We start from the raw sequence: 20,972 nt of genomic DNA on the forward strand, positions 1-20,972 counted from the left end.
TCAAGGAACTTCACGACCTCCTCAATTCAGAACAAGCACAAACAGACATAAAACGATTTCTAAGAGAGCAGGAAACCTCATGGAATTTTATTCCACCCAATGCGCCTCACTTTGGAGGATTGTGGGAGGCTGCCGTAAAATCGGCTAAGCATCACATGTCAAGAATTATCGGAAAGGCTCACCTCACTTTCGAGGAAATGTCTACAGTGCTAAGCGAAATTGAGGCGGTCTTGAACTCGCGTCCGCTCACATAGCTGAGCACTGATCCGAATGATCTATTGTTTCTTAGCCCTGGGCACTTCTTGATTGGAACAGCCATAAATAGCTTCCCTTGCCACGACATATCCGATGTAAACGAGAACCGATTAACGCGTTGGCAGAGAGTCGAACAATTGAGACAACATTTTTGGCAAAGATGGAGTGCCGAGTATCTCCACTCTCTGCAAGAACGCTCCAAGTGGAAAATAAGCAAAGGCGAGCAGTTAAAGCCGGGGCAATTGGTTCTCGTAAAACAGCAAGGTCTGGCACCGATGCAATGGTTGCTAGGGCGAGTTCAAGAGGTTCACGCCGGTTCCGACGGCGTCGTGCGAACAGCCACCATTCGTACCGCAAAAGGCTCGTTTGTGAGACCCTTATCAAAATTAGCTATACTACCAGTAGATATATAAGTTGTAACAACCAAACCATAAGCTATTATTCTTTTCGTTTTTTCATTTTATGTGCTATTCATGTATAATGTTAACTAAGCATTTGCGCATAGTTTTAACTAATTTAACCGGTGTCGATCTATTTGCGTTACAGTCAATTTTTTTTTCTTTTTGTATTGTTTTGAAAGCACGTCCTTTCAAGGGGGCCGGCGTTGTTTCGTACTACATCGCATTTGATTTATATCTCCCGCGCGAGCTAAGTTTCCCTAGCCGAATTCCCGCCTGACTACGGGCGCTACCATTCGCTGCCGTGTCGCGTGCGCTCGTAGCCGTCCGCTCTTAGAGTTGGTATAAAGAGAGTTGAGACAATTACCCGGAAATCGCCATTAAGGGGGAAAATATATAGCTACCTAGCGCTAATTTCAAAATATGAGCAAGCAATACTGTGTAACACAATGTATATACAATTCAATGCTTTCTAATTTTGACACAACATACAGAGCCGTTTTTTCGTATACAGCGAACATTCTTAACCTTAATTTCTGCACAATTTTGAAAACCATGTCAAATGATCGATATTATTTATTCATGAGAGGTCGAATACATCTAGCTTTGATAGAAGCAGTGTTTTACGAGTTGATATTGTGTAATACTGTGTCACACAGTGTATGACTATGTTTTGTTGCTGGAAAGCTCTCAATAACAATGAAACAAAATTTTAACTTTAAATAATCATTACTTTTTTTAAATATATATAAGTTTTTTACATTTTGAGTTCTACGACTTACAATTAGAATTATATAATTTAAAAAGATTATTTTAAGGAGATTTTTATTTTATGTAGCAGAAAGATTATGCTAAGAAAAAATTAGTTTTATAAATATATCAGGATCAAATACTTAACTCAATCATCTTAAATTTCTCGTAAATTGTTATATAAAAAAAATGTTTAAAAGAAAAATTATATGTTAATAAAAAAATAATTATTACATTAAAGTGTTTTGACATCCTTCTGCTGCACAATGTACCATCTCACTAAACAATGTGTACAGAAAAACTATTTAACATATTTTCTTTAATATTATTCATTAGTCTACATATAACATGACAATAATATTGGAATAATAAATAAAATGTTAACAATAAGAAATAAAAAAATAGATAAATTTTTAAAACAATTTGAGATTATATTTGTATATCATCATTTTTATTATTTATTAAGAAAAAGTTAACTTTTTGGCTTTAAAAAAATATTGACAAAAATTACACTTGTGTAATTAATATTCTTTTCAGAATTAATATTCTTTCTAGAGTTGCAAAAAGGTTGCAAAAGAGTTTGTATCAACTGACACACGTAAACACACTCTTCATCCAAAGATGATTAGGCTGCGTTCGGGAATACACACCAAGTTCTTCCGAGTATCATTTTATCCTTGTTTAACATTCAGTGAACAACAAAGATAAAACGACAGTCCAAGGCACTCGGTGTGTACAGCTCTATTTAATCTACCTAACCTAACTGATAGCTAACCGGAAATTTCCCCCTTAATGGCGGAGCCAATCAGCATTAGGCACATACATGGGCTGTGTTCCGTTTTTACTGTCAGTACTGAAAATTTATAGTTCACGTCACATATACTATACATTTTCAGTACTGGCAGTTAATATCGGAACACAACCATTGTCGCAACTCTCTTTATACCAACTCTATCCGCTCTCTCTCTCTCTTGGCGCTCTCTGCGTCCGCCGCCAAGGCACAACCCGCACCCGGCGTTCCCTTCCAGCTAAAATCTGTATTCTTCTTCGCTACTCGGTACCACAATCACCACGTTTCAAGCTGTACCCGAAAATCGGCTCGTTCGGTTGTGATAATAAACTACATACGAACCAGAGGAGGATTACCTCCTCCTCGAACACGCCCGACCGCGAGAAACACGCCGCGGATCACACCGCGTGGACGGCGTTATTGCCGTAACAGACGCCATAAAGCAGATATGGATGGGGCGCGTGTATAGCAATATAGATATTTTTAGTTTATTTCTGAAAAATGTGTCTTCAAACTATAACTTTACCATACATGTTTGAATTTGTTGTTAAATATGCTATAAGTTTTGATATAAAATAAATTTTAAATTTTTCAGAAATTTAGAAGAGGAGAATTTCGAAAAAAATGACATTTAAAAAAAATCTAAACAAAGTGTTATAAAATACATAGAAATATATAAAACTTTTATTTGAAACTTTTTTTATATTTTTTACCATTTCGACGGTATTACTTCAGAAATTAAAAAATCAATTTATTTCAAGAGCGTGCTTCATCCTCTTGACAATCATGTGGGCCCGTTGTAATACATATAAAAATACGTGTCCCATATTTTTATCTGTATTACAACATAGGCTTGTTTTCTATTCCTGCACTAGACTACACTGGAACGTTCTTTCTTGCTTTCACTAACTTTCAAATATATATCTATTTCATTTTAAGTGCATACTAATTCAGGAAGTTTAGGAACAGAAAACAAACGGCATATTAAAGGCTTGTCAATTTCTTGCAAACTCTTACGCTGTTTCCTATTTCTTTCACACGTGTTTTTGCGATAAAGAGGAAATGGAGGAAACTAACTGAATGAACCGAATCTTCGGTCAAAAATTAGTGTAACACTTCATGTGCATAACTGCTCCCGATAGAAAGAGAAGCAGATACTTGAAAAAGTGCATGAAACAAGGACAGATGACTCGGCATACCAACAGGCTGACGCTAAATAATTTTGCTTTTTACAGTTGGCTGTCTGGTTAATTATAACCCACCGATAGACGAAGAGGGCAAATTTTTAGAGAGAGAGACACGCGCAAACTGTACACACCATGTTATCCTTCCAAACTCGACGTTATCCTCGGCCGAATATTCTCGACCAATCACGTCTGAGATCTTCGACGAGTATCTTGTCATTATCACCGGCCGAGCATTCTCGACCAATCACCATCGTCCTCGAGTATCTTAATCGCCACGCGGATACCGAGTCGAATTTTGTAACCTAGTCATCGGCAGGGCAACCGCGCCCTGTCGATCGAGCGCCCATTTGCACGGGGCGCGCTCGCGGAGCGAATCGCGGAGGCGAACACGCCGGCAACGGCCCGCACTCGCGGTGCCCCACACGCACGCGCTTATACGACCGCGCTAGCCAATCCCGTCACGCTCCGCAACTCCTCGACCGTACAGGCGAACAGCCCGCGTAACCTACCAATCAGTATTTTGCGAAGTATTTTAATTCCGCTTAGCCTAAGTATTCAAGCAAGCTCTTTTGTTCGATAGCATATGCGATAAGTCCTGAGTTTCCTTTTGCGCAGTTTTATTGCACATCGCTATTAAGTTTACGACTAGATTGTTAATTAAAGTATTAAGACACCTGCGAGCCGCTTCTCTTTTCTGTTCTTTTTCTTTCTCTTTATTTTACGATTAATCATTGCAACAACGGCTACCACTCATTCTATTTGAATAAATCATCTTCTGTTCTTTCTACTATAAACTCTGGGTATGATCATTACGGACACCTGACCAATCGACGAACCTTATCCGGACCGATCCCGGAATTCCCGCACCGCACCGTTACATACACCGAAACCGTGTACCATTACAAGTAATAAGATTCAGTATTATTTTTTTAAATAAAATTGCTTATTTTGATACCGAACTTTCTTGTCTGTGTAAGTAAATTTGTAAACTTATAAGTAGATGAATAAAATGTTTTGAGATTTGTCAGTGAATATGTAGAAATATGAACAATTGAGAGCTGCGTGTTCTAAAAATTTATTTAAGAAACGGGCGCGCCAAGTACGTTGCTGCTAGAGATTTTGCCCATCTTTGATTTTATCTATCACATAATTTGCTGCTCGGTACGGGAGTGTCCCGCTTGACCACATTAAAATTAATCACAACAAATTAATCATTTAGAGCGGCTTAGAGTTTTTTCACTGTTTAACACTTTGCTGTTGGTCAATTGCAACGTAGTCAAAGACTCCCACTCCATTGGTAATAAATATATTTGAAATATTTTTTATTTTACTTCTTTTTAATGTTATTACATTTGGTTTTATTTATTGCAGTTTTGGTTTGGTTTGGTTTTATATTATATTTTTAGAATAATGAACAGTTATAAACGGATTTCTTTCAAATCCTAAGAAAACTATGGCATTGATTGTGGGTACAGCAAAATATATAGTCTATTTTTTGATATTAACAAACAGTGAAATAGATATACCCTGTAGAAAATTTATCAGCTACTTGGCTTACTTTGTTAAGTATTCTATCATGGAAAAGGCAAGTTGCAAAGACAACTAATAAAATTTACTCATCCTACACTAACTTAAGATGTACAAACATCTCTTGTCATCTCATTTCATGCGCAACTGGTTGTAATTGTTATTCAGCTTCTCTGCCATTACTGCTGTGTCGTTCTAACTAACGTCTTGAACGAACAGAATATAAGATTGCAAAGAGCCTGCAACTTCTATATTGGATTCATTGGGTAACACTTGATTGTTCACGTTGCTAATTTAATATAAAATATTCTGTTTAGCTGCTCCAAAAGGAAAGTTGCGCTGCTAGTGGCTGTGATCAATTGCAATCAAGTAGTCAAACAAGATGCTCCCGATTCATTTACGAGATAGGGAAAACTAAGCATATTACTGTTTATTACGATCAACTTAATTGGCTCAAATTTTTGTTATAGATATTTTTTAAGTAATGTAGCATTTCCATCTAGTGTTTTACAATTAAAGGATTTTCAACCATAACAATGAATTCGAATATAAAAAAGATATAACTTCTCACCAAGACTTACAGTGGTGAATTGTCTGTAACAATTTGTAGGACTATACTTTCCAAGCACACATTTAATTATGCTGCAAATGTTGGAATTCTATTTTTTTCGAAATTTATGATTCTATTTTACTAAGCATTTTTACAAATTTTATAATTATAATTTAATAATTTCTGATTCGGATTAAAATAATAGTGTTTTTCTTACAAAAATTTCTTAATTTTCAAATGAACACACAATAAACTTATTACACGTACGCATGCACACATACTCTGTCTCTTTCTCTCATTTTATTTTATTTTGTTATTTTCTATGTTAAAAAGCTTATATTGTCATCTTTTATTATATTCTTGTAAAAATATGTATTGAATATACGTATAATTAAATTAGTACTTGAGAGAATTCAATCCCAAAGTGAGTAATAAATAACAAATTAGTTAGTCATTCTCTTTTTCTTTCTCATCCCCCAACTTATCTTTTATTTCAATATCATGTATTTATTATTTTATACTATTAATTAATGCAAGTCCATTCTACAATTTTGTTAACGTGATTGTAAAATTATAGAAATAATAGTAATGAATGTTATACAATGTTAGTGTACAATGAAGTAATGATACGTCCTTTGAATTACCTAGTTTATATCAACTGATACGTGCATTAAGTTGGTAGAGACTATACATTTGATACTATCTTATTTACGCTGATTCATCACAAAGTAAGTTAGATTAGATTATTAGTCATCTTCCCCCTCTTGGTCCGCCACCTTGTTGTGGTAAAGGAGTTCTCCCAATTAAGGGCTAAGACCGCTTTGTACACTTCCAATGAATGTACAGGATAGAAATCGGGAATTCATGGGCCTTGCCCTAGGGAACAGGAGGAACTGATAAAAATCAATCTGACGACGGATTTTCCACAACGGAGCGAGTGCGAGACGCTCCTTCCCCGACCGCCCAGGGCAAACAGGAGGTCACCCCCATTAAAATAGAAGAAGGTAAACCCAAAAAAATGAACCTAGTGAAAGCTACACTGTTAAAGAATTAAATCATGATAGAAGATGGAAAAGAAAAAAATAAACTCTGATTTTCGGATTCGTCAGGCAGGCAAGGGTTTGCTAATGTTCCTAGCGCCCCCTTGTTTTCAACAAGCAAAGGGATTTTTTAAATCTTATATTTTTAATTGTTATATATAATTTTTAAACCGCTTTTAATTATTTAATATAAAATGTTTTTTTTTTTTAAATGAAGGAATTTAAAAATGCTTTTTATTATTAATTAAATTAAAATTTTTTGTAAAAAATATAACACAAGAATTAAAGATCTAAAAAATAAGATCAAAAATGTATTTACAATAAAATTTACAATGACTGTTTTACAATTTTAAGCAAAAAGTTTTGTATACAAGCTAATATAAGGTCTAGATTAAAAAACAAAACCGTTTTACTCATAGATTTTTGTAGGCAAAACGATTTATAGAAATATTTATTTTGACGTTCTTAAAACAGTCATTGTAAATTTTTATTGCAAATATATTTTTTTGTGTTCATAAGAAATTTTAATTTAATTAATAATAAAAAAGCATTTTTAAAATCCTTTATTTTTTAAAAATAACATTTTATATTAAATAATTAAAAACGGTTTAAAAATTATATATAACAATTAAAAATATAAGATAAAAAAAATCGTATCCTTAGGGATCGAACCTGGAATCCCAAGCATATCAATCGATGTCCTAATGCCCTACGCTACGCCATTTATTTGAGAATCGTTCTTCTGTAACAGTATTTACAGATGCTGGAAATATTTAATCATCATTTTCTCAAGAATTCCTAAGTTTTGCAACGAATGGCTTTATAACAATAAAGGTGTGAGTAAATACTACACACCCATAAAATTTTATTAAAATCGGCAAGATCATTGTCGAGTCCTCCCTTTGTCAGAGGAACAGGATGCGCTAAAATCTAAGAGACCATTTCACCCTCTTCAACTACTCCTAGACGATGGTGACAATGAAAAAAGGGAGATACGGTAAAGATCCTAGAGGGTCCTGGGAAAATGCCTTCAAAAAAAACTAGAAGCAACATAGCTAAGGTTAATAAAGAATTAGACCAGGATGAAAAAGAGTTGGTAGTGAATAACACGCCAATGATACTTCGGACAAAAGCAAAGCAAGCCAAAAAAAAATATCGGAACTTGTGAAAGCATACATGTGACAGCTCACATTCTCAAAAGCTTTCAGAAGGCAATTTTAATGATAAAAAAAGTGACATAAGGCTCGAAGAACTTAAAAGACCCATATAAGAAAGCATTATGGGGAGGTTCAGAAAAACTTGCAGCCACAATGGTATTGTTATATCAGAAAGCAGTAGGTTCTATCATGCAGAGTACCACATAAGTGGTCCTGCATGTTGCGCGATAACGCGTGGTGCAAGCTATAATGTAGCGGGAAGGAGAGGCGGCGCAACTTTCATGGATTTAGTTAATATAAAGAAAAATGATACATAAATGATAAATAAAACGAATTATGATACGGAAAACGCCGGGAGCCTCTCCCTCCCGTCAACGGAAGATGAAATGGAGATCAGTCTGGAGGGGGCGGACAATTTGATAGAGATATAACGTCATGCCTCCTTCAGGCTAACTTTAACCATCCCCGCCATGCTTAGGACCTGTTTGTCCAGAACATGGCGGGGATGGAATGCGATCTAGAAATAGCTACCGAGCCGTACCATATGCCAGAAGGGCATTCGTCCTGGATGGCAGATACATGTGATTCTGTGGCTATAGTATGAAAACAAATAAAATATGATTAAACTGCGTGCGTCTAAAGTTGGGCTTGAGATGCATCATTGTAAATTAGGGAACATTGTAATAATAAGATGCTATGCCCCGCCCAGGTAGAACTTATCATAATTCAAAGATTTCTTGGACGGAGTGGGGGATGGTGTGCGCCGACACCTCCCTCACCCAGTCTTGGTGGCTGGGGATCTCGATACCAAATCGTTGGCACGAGGATCCTCGCTCACGTGTCCTAAGGGTCAAATCCTTGAGAACTGGATAATTTCGGGGTGCGCACAATTAGACACCACCACTTATAGCGGTCGATGCCTAGAGTTTTTCCACTGGTCAAGCGCTGTGTCCAAAACGGTATCACTCGATGACTTCCGAGTCATGAATCGGAGGAGGGAAAGCATATGCATTTGCTGAGAGGAAAAGTCAGTGATAGAGATCACGCTTGCAACTCCTCCTACAGCGAAACAAATTATAAATTGGAGTGTATTAGAGAATATGGACACCGGATCGCGCCACATATATTAAGATGGATATACAAACAATGCGAGGAGGAATACTCCCCCTCATTTGAAAACCAGTGGAGGAATGGCCTAAAAGGTCCCTCAATCAACTTAATAAGGATGCTTTGATGGCCCTGGTTCTGGCGGGGCTGTGGCTGAAAGACGAATCAAAAGCCCCGGGTAAAAATATAAATAATCTGATAAATACAATAACACAAGCGTGCGATGTCTCCATGCCGCGGTTCCAACCAGGAAAGAGCGGTGTATTGCTGGATCGAGGAGGTAGCCGTTTTGAGACGCTCCTTGGTCCCAGCTAGACACACTTTTTAGCATGCTCGGAGAAAAGAAGATGCGGTCAAAACTGCAGACGCATATAGAAAATTTATACATGCAATAGAAAAAATAAAAAGAACCATCAGGGCATCCAAAACTAGGGCGTGTGAAGAGTTGGTGACAACTCTGAACAGGAACCCCTAGGGAAGGCCGTACAAAATTGTATTGAAGAAGACTGAAGGCTCTCTCTTAATAACTGGGAGACCCCAAACTCCTCGCGGAGATTATTGATAAACTGTTCCCAGAAAAAGAAAAAAGTATTCCTCCTAAAGAGAGAACCTTAGTAGAATGAAGAGAGGAGGGTCACAATGGAAGAAATAAAAATAGCCAGGAAAAAACTGGGAAGTTGGTTCCCGGACCAGATGGGGTTCTTGGTCAGATTTGACCTCTACTGCTTGAGGATGTTGGGCTAAGGCTCCAGAAGGCTTTTACAGCCTGTTTAGAGAAGGGGTGCTTTTGCTCCAGATGAAGGATGACCAAATCCTTCTAATTAGTACTCCAGAAGGAAGGGAAGAAAGCCCAGACATCTCACGTTCATATATCGGCCCATTGCGCTGTTGAACAAGAGCTAAAAAAAATGTTTGAAAAGATAATCGTGTCCCGCCTCGTTGAACATTTGGGGGAGGAAAGAGTCCTAGACTGTCTGAGTGTCAGTCGGATTCTGCAGGGGACGATCCACGGTGAACGCTATACAGTGTATGCGGTCACATGCCGCAGACGCCGCGTCTATGCTAGCATGAGAGGGAGGGTGGCGTTAGCGATGTCCTTGAACATTGTCAGGGGGAGGATTAGAGAGGCAATGGAATACCACCGCCTCTCCCCATATCTCAAATAGTCTAGAACTATCTTCAAAACAGGAAAATCATATTTGAGTATGAGGAACGACAAATGCGCGCACGGGAGCTGGATCCCGCAGGGGTCGGTCTTAGGACCTCTTCTGTGAGATTTCGTACATAACTGCATATTACGGATTTTTCTTCTCTCCTGCTAATATCTGATCTGCTTCGCAGACGACACACTGGTGATGGCCGGAGGATGAGATTGGGAGAAAACAGTCAGCACTGCCAAAAAAACAGAAGAAAGAGTTGTGTGCGCGATTAGCAAAGCGGGGCTGTAGGTGATTCCGTATAAAACGGAAGCGATGTTTTTCCATTAGAGGGGAAGAGGGCAGTTGCTTCCAGCTCACATTAGAGTTGAATCAGCCTTTGTATAGGTAAACAGACGTGTCGAGAGCGCTGTTCCGGCTACTACACAACCTCGGCGACCCCAACAAGAAGACTATATATGAACACCGTTTTGTTGGTGTCTCTTTATGGGGCCCCGATCTGGGCGGGGGTCCTGTGGGCCAGACAACCCTTTCGAAGGCTGCTCAGAGGAGGATAGCCATCCGGATTATCCGCTCATACAGGACGATGTTGTTTGTTGCGGTCATGGCCTTGGTGGGGATATCCCGAATAAAATTTATGTTCAGGAAAAGGCCAGAATATATAAGGAAATAAAAGAAATCGGGAGGAGGTCTCCTCTAACCGTCAGAACCGTTGTCGCAATCAGGGCCAAAGAAAAGGAACGGCAAGCTGCAGTTGTAGCAATCACAGCTGGGGGTCCTAGAATGAGAGACTTGTATGGAGTCGCTGAGGTTATGTAGTCTATCTTCCCGAAATGGGTGTGAAGGATGCATGAGAGCATATCCTTCAGAATGACGCAAGTGCTTGCCGGGTGCTTCGGTGAGTACTTGTGCCGAATAGAAAGAAAGAAATCAGAAGTCATCACTGCAGAGCGGCCAGGAATACGGCGCGACATACGCTTACGACATGTCTGCCTTGGGAGGTGAAATGCTGGGGGTCGATTGCGTATTTCAAAATCTAGTGAAAATGGTAGACGTGATCTCTCACTTGATTAGGTACTTTTTACCATAATCAAAATACAACATTCCTCATGTGACATTGCTCGACAAGTATTTTGATGTCGAGTTCAGTCAAACTGTGTCGAATTTGGTTGAGTTTGCAAAGTTTTATATCGTTTCAGAATGGAATATCTTTTACTTTTTGTGGAGCAAGAAGAAAATAAGAATAAAATTCGAAAAAGAAATTTAAGTTTATTAAGAAGGAGACTGAGAAATACACAGGATTTATTTGATATTACTGATAATACATTTGTAAAATTGTATAGATGAAGTATTGAGTGTACAACTTAATTCGGTCCGTTTTTTACTTGAAAAATGGACCGAATTAAGTTGTAGACTCAATACTTCACCTATATAACTTATTTGAACAATAAAATAAATTAATACCTTATTCAAAGTATTGTCCACTAGCCACTACTTTTTCCCATCTTTCTGGCAATTTATGCATTCCGTCGCGGAAGAAACGTTCATCTTTTGAAGCCAAGAATGAATCGAGCCAATTTTTGATACCCTGTTCTGAAGTAAAGCATATTCCAGTCAAAGCGTTCTGCATTGATCGAAAGAAATGGTAGTCGGAAGGGGTAATGTCTGGCTATAAGGCGGGTGAGCCAAAACTTCCCATCCGCTATTTTCAAAATAGTTTTTAATCGGAACAGCAACATAAAGCCGAGCGTTGTCATGATGAAAGATTATGGACTCGTGTCTGGTCGCATATTCTGGACGTTTTTCAGCTATAGCTCAATTTAAACGGATCAATTGTTGCCTGTAAAAGTTTTTCGTAATGGTTTAAACAGGTTTTAAAAGCTCATAGTGAATCACACCCTTCTGATCTCACCAAATAAAAGAATTACCATAAATATTCAGTTTCGGCGTTGATGTTCCCGTTTGATCAGGCTTTACATATGATTTTTTGCGTTTTTGGTTATTGTAGTAAATCCATTTTCCTCCCCGGTAATGATTTAATGCAGAAAAGACTTCTTTTTGTACGGTTCAAGCAACATTTCGGAAATGCAAAATTGTCGTCCGTATTTCTCAGTTTTAATTTGTATGGAATCCAATTTCCTTGCTTTTGGATGCACCCCGCGGCTTTGAGTCGTTTCGAAATAGCTTGTTGAATAACTTCTAATGTTTTTGCAAACTCTTCTTGCGTTTGATACAAATCTTGATGAAGTAATGTTTCTAATTCTTTATCTTTAAACTTTTTTGGTTGACTCGAACACTCTTTGTCTTCAACACTAAAATCACCACTTTTAAATCATTTTCTGCAAGATTTATCCGATGGTGCAGATTCATCATACACTTCCACAAGCATTTGATGCGCGTCAGCTGCACTTCTCTTCCAATTGAAACAGAAAATCAAAACTTCCCGCAAATGATGCTTATTTGGAACGAAACTCGACATTTTCAACACAGTAAAAATTAAACTTGTTGTGCAAAACTAAAAGGCTTGTAAACAATATTTAGTTGACAGATGTTGACACTTCACGATACACCAAAAATCAGTTGTCGCCATCAACCATTTATAGTACCTAGAGCCATTTTTTGAAAACGGACCAAACTAAGTTGTACACCTAATATATAAATAAATTAATAATTATATAAATAAAAATATAAATAATAAATAATAAGATATAAATAATATAAGTATATAAATAAATTATGCAATATTTACGGATCCTTTTTTTTTATTTTTATCTTACTCAAGACACGCGTCAACATGAGGGATTTTAAAATTATTGGAGATTATTTAACTCAGATGCGATGCATCGTTTTTTAAAGGTTATATGATGTAAATTATTAGGTGCGCAACTAAGTTCTCGCTGTTTGTCAATAGATGGCTCCAGTAAGTGATGGTTGATTTAGACATATCCAAAACGTCATGAACCAAGCTCAGACATATGGTAAACAAACCGCGTTGACACGTTAGTAATTTTATTTTGGCGTCATATACATTTGATTGTGTGAAAATGTCTGATTTTGTGTCAAATAATCGTCATTTGCGGGAAGTGTTGATTTTCTTATTTCATTCGAAGAAAACGGCGGCTGAAGCACATTGAGAGCTCCAAAAAGTTTACGGAGATGCTGCTCTAAGTAAAACAACGTGCCGTGATTGGTTCCGTCGCTTCAAAGACGATGATTTTGATGTTAATGACCGTCCGCGTGAAGGAAGGCCAAAAACATTCGAAGACGCTGAATTGGAGGCATTGCTCGATTAGGATCCGTGCCAAACGCAAGAACAGCTTGCTTCAGTATTAGGAGTTACCCACCAAGTCATTTTCAAGCGATTGCATGCGTTGGGAATGATTCAAAAGCAAGGAACTTGGGTTTCTTATGATTTGAAGCCAAGGGACGTTGAGTGTCGTTTTTTTACAGTGAACAACTGCTCCAGCGGCAAAAAGGAAAGGTTTTTTTCATCGCATCGTAACGGATGATGAAAAATGGATTTATTACAACAACCCAAAGAAAAGAAAGTTATGGGGATTGCCCGGTCATGCTTCTACGTCATCGGCTCGGCCGAATATCCATGCTGCGAAGGTTCTGCTGTGTATTTGGTTGGACCAGGTTAGTGTTATTTATTATGAGCTGTTGAAACCGGACGAAACCATCACTGGGGAACGGTATCGACTTCAATTGATGCGACTGAACCGAGCACTGCGCGAAAAACGCTCACAATACGAGCAGAGGCACAACAAAGTGATTCTACTGTATGACAACGCTCGGCCTCATGTTGCCAAACCCGTTAAAACCTACGTGAAAACGCTCCAATGGGAAGTTTTACCCAACCCGCCATATTCCCCAGATATTGCGCTGTCCGATTATTACTTATTCCGTTTGATGGAACATGGTCTGGCTGATCAGCAGTTCCGCTTATATGAAGACATCAAAAAATGGCTTGATTTGTGAATAGCTTTAAAAGACGAACACTTTTATCGTAACGGTATTTGAGCTCTGTCAGAAAGATGGACAAAAGTTGTAGCTAGCGATGGGCAATACTTTGAATGATTCATTTGTAACCATTTTTTCACAATAAAGTTGCATTTTTATTAAAAAAAAACGGCGAGAACTTAGTTGCGTACCTAATGAAAGAACTATTTTTTTTAATTACGAATACTAATTACTGTCTTACATATAAACAGAGCCGTAATGTAATTTGCAATTTTTCCATACTTTGTTATAATAGCGATTTCATCTTTGTCTTTCAATTCGTTACAGATATGCTGAAGATAATCCAATAACCATTTTATCTGTTATAATAATACTTTTTAACAATCCAAGTAAAAGTTATAAAAGACTCTTATATTTAAACATTCTTGCAAATATTTATTTCAAATATAGTAAAAATACTTACATCATTAATATTAAACCGAAAAGAATTGTATGAAGTAACAAACATAATGAAATACAATAAGATAGAAAAAATATTGATAAAATCAGATGAAGTATATTCTGCAAACACAAGTGCCATAAACTGAAATCAATAATTTATATAGAAATTTAATCAATTTAGTATAAATACAATTTAATAAGTCATAATTATAACACAGGTCTACAAAATCAGGGGGCGGGATCTTGTGCTTTGAACTTTGAATGATGTTTCTATAAGATTTTGATGCGTTATTGAAAACGACTACGTTGTCCGTTTTTTTCTATCACCCTCCATTTTTTAAATAATCGCAAAAACACCTTTTTTGAACTTGACTTTTTTATGAAATTAAAAAAAAATGATAGCGTGTTCAGCTTTACAGCATTTTACGCAGAAATGTTCTTACAATACAGAAAATATTTTTTCGCAACTTATAAAAATGTGTTATGCAAACCGTAAATAAATAACTTTGAAAAAATCATGAAAATTGTAAAAAAAAGATAAATTTTGAAATATAAAACCAAATAATTAAAAAACAAGAAATCTTAAAAAATATTAGATTATTTGGGCTTATAGGTGTATGTTTTCAGTTAAAATTTTCTTTTTAAATTAATTTCGGACTATTTGTTAAAAAGTTATTAAATTTAAAGCATAAATGCATTCCTCACGCGGTGTCACCTATACGGTCTATGAAATTTAGAGGAGGTCTTGTATTTTGAACTTTGAAGAATGTTTCTATAGGATTTTGTTGCGCTGAAAACGATTATGTTACCCGCTTTTTCCATTACCCTCTATTTTTTAAATAATAGCAAAAACAAACACCGTAGGTCATACCGCACGCGGAATCTATTTATGCTTTAAATTCAATAACTTTTTAACAAATAATTAGATATTAATTTTTCAAAAAAAATTTAAACTCGAAACATACAGCTATAAGCCCAAATGGTTAAATATTTTTTAAAATTTTTGGTTTTTTAATTATTTTGTTTTATATTTTAAAATTTATTATTTTTTTATAATTTTTCACAATTTTTTCAAAATTTTTGTTTACGGTTTGCATAAAACATTTTTATAAGTTGCGAAAAAATATTTTCCGTATTGTAATAACATTTTTACATAAAATACTGTAAAGCTGATCTTGCTATTTTTTCTTTAAAAAGATTCATAAAAAAGTTAAAAAAAGTTGTTTTTGCAATTATTTAAAAAATGAAAGGTGATGGAAAAAAACGGATAAAATAATCGTTTTCAGGGCATCAAAATCCTATAAAAAAAACGTCATTTATACATAATTCAAAATTATAAACAATTTATTTATAACCTTAGTATAATCGCAATTGCTGGCACTAAATTTTTTATTATTCTTATAAATTACTATTTTTCATTTTCATGAATATAATTAATATAAATATTATTTATATGATTTTATTATTTAAATAAATTTCTCTTAAAATTTTATTTATATTATAATTACAAAATAAATTTTTTAAATAAAAATTAAATTTTATAAATTAAATTTTTATTTACTAACTTTTATTTAAATATTTTAATTATATTAAAATATTTTATTATTAATAAAATTATTAAAATTAAAATTAAAATAAAAAATTAAAATAAAATTATATAAATTTTAATAAAATAAAAGACAAAAACTCAATAACTATTAAATATTAATAATTCCTCTTTTTTGATTTTCAATTTATCTTTTTAATCTTTTTATCTTTATTTATAAATAAAACTTAATGTCTTAAATTATATAAAAAATTCTTGCAAATAAAATTAATATATTAATTAATAAAATTAATGAATCTTTTTAGAAAAATTTAACAAAATCTTACCATTTATAATTTTATATAAAAAACGTTAAAGTTCAAAGCACAAGACCTTTCCCTAATTTTGTAGACTTGCGTATTTATCATATAATTATTATATTAAATTATACTTTATTACAATTTATTTTAAAATATTAAATTATAACTGTAATTGATATAAAAATTAAAAATATTTCTTTATTTATTTAATTAATTAGAAATATATTATGAAAAATAAACAACTGTTTAACATAGACACAATTACACACATGGTTACCTGGTATACAACACAGCTAATCAGCATACTAAAAACTAAAATTATTTGAAGTTGGACAAGTTTTGTTTGTTCATAAGGCCATAAGCCAAGCAAAAGCAAAAGACTTCGATGGAATTTAAAAAACTGGGTTTTAACGCAGACCATCACTTTGTGAGAAACTACACGCATTTGTTTGCGAAAATATCGAAAACATTCAAATGACCACTCTCACACAAGTATCAAGAATATCTTATAGCTCTTTTTTTGGCGTAAATTCAAAATTGCTTATTTTAACATTAATATGATGCGAGACTAAAGGCAGGTAATTGCTAGCGTGAGATCAGAACACTTGCACTTTAATGTTTTGCCCATGGAAAAGAACAAATTAAACTGACTAATACGACGCCGAGAAAAATTCAACAGATGCTCTTTTCCCTAAAAGAAAATAGTTGCAAGATACTTTTTCGCGCAAACGCAGTATTATCCTTTCTTATCGTAGCAGTTTTGTATGCTTTATTCTATCGTGTACATTCGTACGCAGCGGACGCCTTTTTTCTTGCAGCAACGTTAAATCAATATTCTTACGGATCGTCGTCGTGTAAAGTGTACGACAATCACCAGTAGTGTCCAAGGTACTGCACACACACACACACACACACACACTCTCTCTCTCTCTCTCTCTCTCTCTCTCTCGCGCGCGCGCGCGCGCGCGCTCTCTCGCTCTCGCTCTCGCTCTTTAGTTTCGGTTTAAAAAAAAAAAAGGAAACGTTCTTGAAGCAAAAGAGATTGGCATTATATAAAAATAAAATGTACGTTACAATAAGAAATAAATATGTGTACATTGAAAAAAATTTTTTTTAGTTAGTGAATGTATTTACTAAATTTAAATTTACTTAATTAAAGAAAACAATTTTTTAATTATAAAACTTTTTTCTTAATTATAGTAAACCGTATCATTCACATAAATGAATGATTCTTTGTTGAAAAAATTATTTAAATCTAAGTCAGATTTACTAAAGTACGATAAAATATTTGTTAAAATCTAGTAAATAAATTTTTAAAATGTTATGTCTAAATTTTTCAATTTTCAAAATAACGTTTTAGTAAATATTTGTTCTTCAAAGTATTAAATTTTGTTCTTCAAAGTTATATAATTAATAAATAGTATATTTAAAAAAAGAAATATTTTTTAAAAACAATTTGTTATTTTTGAGTTAGCGTAAACTTAAATAAAAATAATATATTTATCCGGTAAAAAACAAAACAAATTTTCATTTTCAGGAAATACATTTCTTTACTTTAAAAAGGCATATTTTAATCTACAAGTTATTTTATCTTCTATTAAAATATTGTAGGGTTGTTAAAAATGTAAAGGAATAAAGGGTTTCGACTAATTAGGATTAAAATATTCACTTCATTTTTACTAATTTTTTATTTACATTAACTTCTCTGAGTTTTTCTAATCTGATCTCTAGAGTGCTATCGGGCATACATAGAGTATATGTGTGCGTATATAAAGTACATATATCAAGAGATTATTTATATTACAACATATACACTGAGCAAAATATTTATTAAAAAAAAATTTTCCTTAATTTTAAAAAACCATGTGTTTGTATAGTACTGTGAATGCATTTTTTTAAAATAAGAAATTGAATTTGCAGTTCGCTCGCTTACGCAACGCATCATCTCGATCCTGCACGAATGTGTGTCAGTACATGTCTTAACAATAAAATATCACTCATATTTGTTGAAATATCACTCATATTTGTCTAGTAAATAAATTTTTGAAATATTAAATCCTGATTTTTTAATTTTGAAAATAATATTTATTAATTCTCTTTCTCGTCCTACAATATTTATTTGCACAAAATATAAATGATTTAAGAAAAACTCGTATATATTTCTTTAGTAATTTTTTCGGTAGAATTGATTAGCACGATCAATTTTCCTCTACAGTCAATTTTTACTAATTTGTTTATAACAATTAAGTAGTTGCAAAATTGATTTTTGCAACGTGCTTTTTACGTCAATAATGTTTTTTCATGCTCCGGTACTAATTCCAATTGTTGTTTTTGGACTATCTGTACTGATATGGCCATGGGTAGGAACAGGTTTTAATTATTTATATATTAAAAATATCTAAGGCTAAATAATCAAAGGGCTAGCAAGAGTGTTCGTACGGTACTCAAGACGCAAGTTTTTTCCTGTTAAAATCAGCTTTACTTTAAATATAACTTTTTATTAACGGTATAACAAGTGTACGATTAGCTCAGTATTAGCGTATTAGGTTATTGTTCCGAAGATTATAAGTTCGAATGCCGTCAATGAGTTTTTCAAAAATTATAAAATAATACATAATTGTAATTAGTGAAACAAGAATCTTATATGCGAAACAGTGAATACAGATTAAGCTACAAGAATAATAAAATCTGTTAAAAAATTTAAAAAGATTTTTAATTTTTAATTAAATTTAAGTACTTTTGTTATTTTTATAAATGTTTATTAAGATTTAAATTTTAAATTTTTTTACATTGCAAAATTGTTTATTCAAATCTAACATATATTGACTGTATTAAAGAAACTATTTCTTATAATAAATAAATCATTTTTTTAATAAAAACATTTTCGTAAATTAATTGGAAAATTACTAATTTATGAAACATAAAATTTATATCAATAAATATTTATTGCATAAAATAAATTTTGTAATTAGTGAATGATGTACTAAAAAGAAGAATTGCATTCTTTAAATTAATAAATACAATTCCTTATTTTAAAAAGTGCGTTCGTAGCCACATATAAACTAATGTTTACTAAAGTTAAGGAAAATTTTTTTTTAGTAAAGAGTAACACCAACTTTGGCCCATTTCTTGGACCTCGAATTTTAAACTTTCTTTTATGACAAATAGTATTATATAATGGAACAATAATCATAGAAAAATTTTAAAATGAACATAAACGCGGTTCCAGAGATATAAAGGGCTGAAAATGATGGTTTCTCATAACACAGGACGCCGCTTTTAGACTTCTTTTCTGTTGTTTGAATAAAAGTTACCATTTCCCATGTATTTTTGCGCGCTAAACACAAATTTGGTAAGCAAATTATTCTATCACGTCAGATTTATTAGAAAAGTGTCAAAAATGATCATTTTTATTTCAGCATGGCGTTAAAAAAATATCTATTTCTATCTATTTGAAAATCTATCAATCACATTAAAAAAGCACCTCAATCTGTGAGAAGCAAGGGGAGTCTCTCAGTAGAAAAGCATTTCGATCCACGTGTCACTTCAACTACATCTATCTTGGTGAGTTTTTATACTAGACAAAAACTAAGGTCGTATTTCAATCCGAGATAAAAATCCATAAGAAACAATGTTTCACTTCGTTATATATATATATATACATATATATATATATATATATATATATATATATATATATATATATATATATATATAGCGTGTCCTATTTTAATGGGGCATTCCAAATATTTCCGTTTCCTTGCATTTTACAAGAAAATGTTTTAGACAAAAGTTGTATGGTTTCAAGGGGGTCATAAGATAGTGTCATTAATTTGACCTTGAATAATTGCTTGAAAGTCACATGAAGGACACCTTTAATTTTATAAACGGGACTGCCTACTTTTTATTACATATTCTTGTAGCTTATCTCAAGACCTTTCTAAAACACTACAAAAAAGTTTATTTTCGTTGAGTACTTTCCGAATTGTGAGGCTTGGAAGCTAGGGTGTACTGTAACTTTCAAGTGTCATAACTCGGAAAGTACTTAACAAAAATAAACTTTTTTGTAGTGTTTTAAAAAACTCTCAAAATAAGCTACAATAATATGTAATAAAAGATACAATATTAGAGTATCGGTCGTTCCCTAATTAAAGGATATCGGTACTTCCCTAACATTCTATATTTTTTATTGCATTTTTTATAGTTTATTTCAAAAAATTTTCAAAACACTATAAATAAATTTATTTTTGTTAAGGACTTTCCGAGTTATGACGCTTGAAAGTTACAGTATACCGCAGCTTTCAAGCCTCACAACTCGGAAAGTACTCAACGAAAATAAACTTTCTTGTAGTGTTTTGGAAAGTTCTTGAGATAAGCTACAAGGCCGAGACGTAGGCAACCGCGGCTGGCGGCGCGACGCGGTGAGGAAGGAAAAACAGCAGTAACTGCGGCCTGCAAGCGGCGCGACAAGGAGGGCGAAGTAGCAATGAGTACTCGAGACCGGCGGGCGGTCTTTGCGCGCGGTGATACGCGTTTATTTGCAGACTTTATTAATTTTTATTTTGTTAACTATGGCAAGTATTAAAAATGGTAAAGGACTTTTCTGCTCAGTTTTACTTGATCTATCAATCCACGAAACCAGGGACGGTATTTACCTGACACCCTGTATATTGTCACGTATTTTTATCCCACGCCGGAGAGCAGCGGCGGAATACGCGATCAAACACCGGAATTACGCGCGAGACACGCGTGAGCGACGATATAACCAATAGATACCACCAATCGTGAATTTGGGCGCCAGACGC

The 20,972-nt window shown here is 34.1% G+C and overlaps 2 protein-coding genes across 5 annotated transcripts in view; one reads left to right on the forward strand and one right to left on the reverse strand.

Moving 5' to 3' along the window:
• LOC120357460 overlaps positions 1–16,665 on the reverse strand; it is a 121,710-nt gene extending 105,045 nt beyond the window's left edge. Inside the window, exons 1-3 of the mRNA XM_039447766.1 lie at positions 16,445–16,665; positions 14,345–14,464; positions 14,123–14,240 (exon numbers count right to left, since the gene is read on the reverse strand). Of these exons, the coding sequence (XP_039303700.1) occupies positions 14,123–14,240; positions 14,345–14,464; positions 16,445–16,612 (406 nt within the window). The 5' untranslated portion in view covers positions 16,613–16,665. The remainder of the gene's footprint in view (positions 1–14,122; positions 14,241–14,344; positions 14,465–16,444) is intronic.
• The window catches only part of LOC113005670, a 144,312-nt gene that overhangs the window by 74,609 nt on the left and 48,731 nt on the right, over positions 1–20,972 (forward strand). The window contains exons 3-5 of one of the 4 annotated variants that reach the window (XM_039447767.1): positions 13,369–13,557; positions 19,397–19,519; positions 19,587–19,731. The gene's annotated coding sequence lies outside the window, so the exon portion shown is untranslated. Of the gene's footprint in view, positions 1–12,922; positions 13,558–16,935; positions 17,056–19,146; positions 19,520–19,586; positions 19,732–20,972 lie in introns of those variants that run through there. The other 3 variants (XM_039447769.1, XM_039447768.1, XM_039447770.1) reach the window with 3 other exon arrangements.

This window comes from Solenopsis invicta, chromosome 4 (genome assembly GCF_016802725.1).
Source record: "Solenopsis invicta isolate M01_SB chromosome 4, UNIL_Sinv_3.0, whole genome shotgun sequence".
Lineage (NCBI taxonomy): Eukaryota > Metazoa > Arthropoda > Insecta > Hymenoptera > Formicidae > Solenopsis > Solenopsis invicta.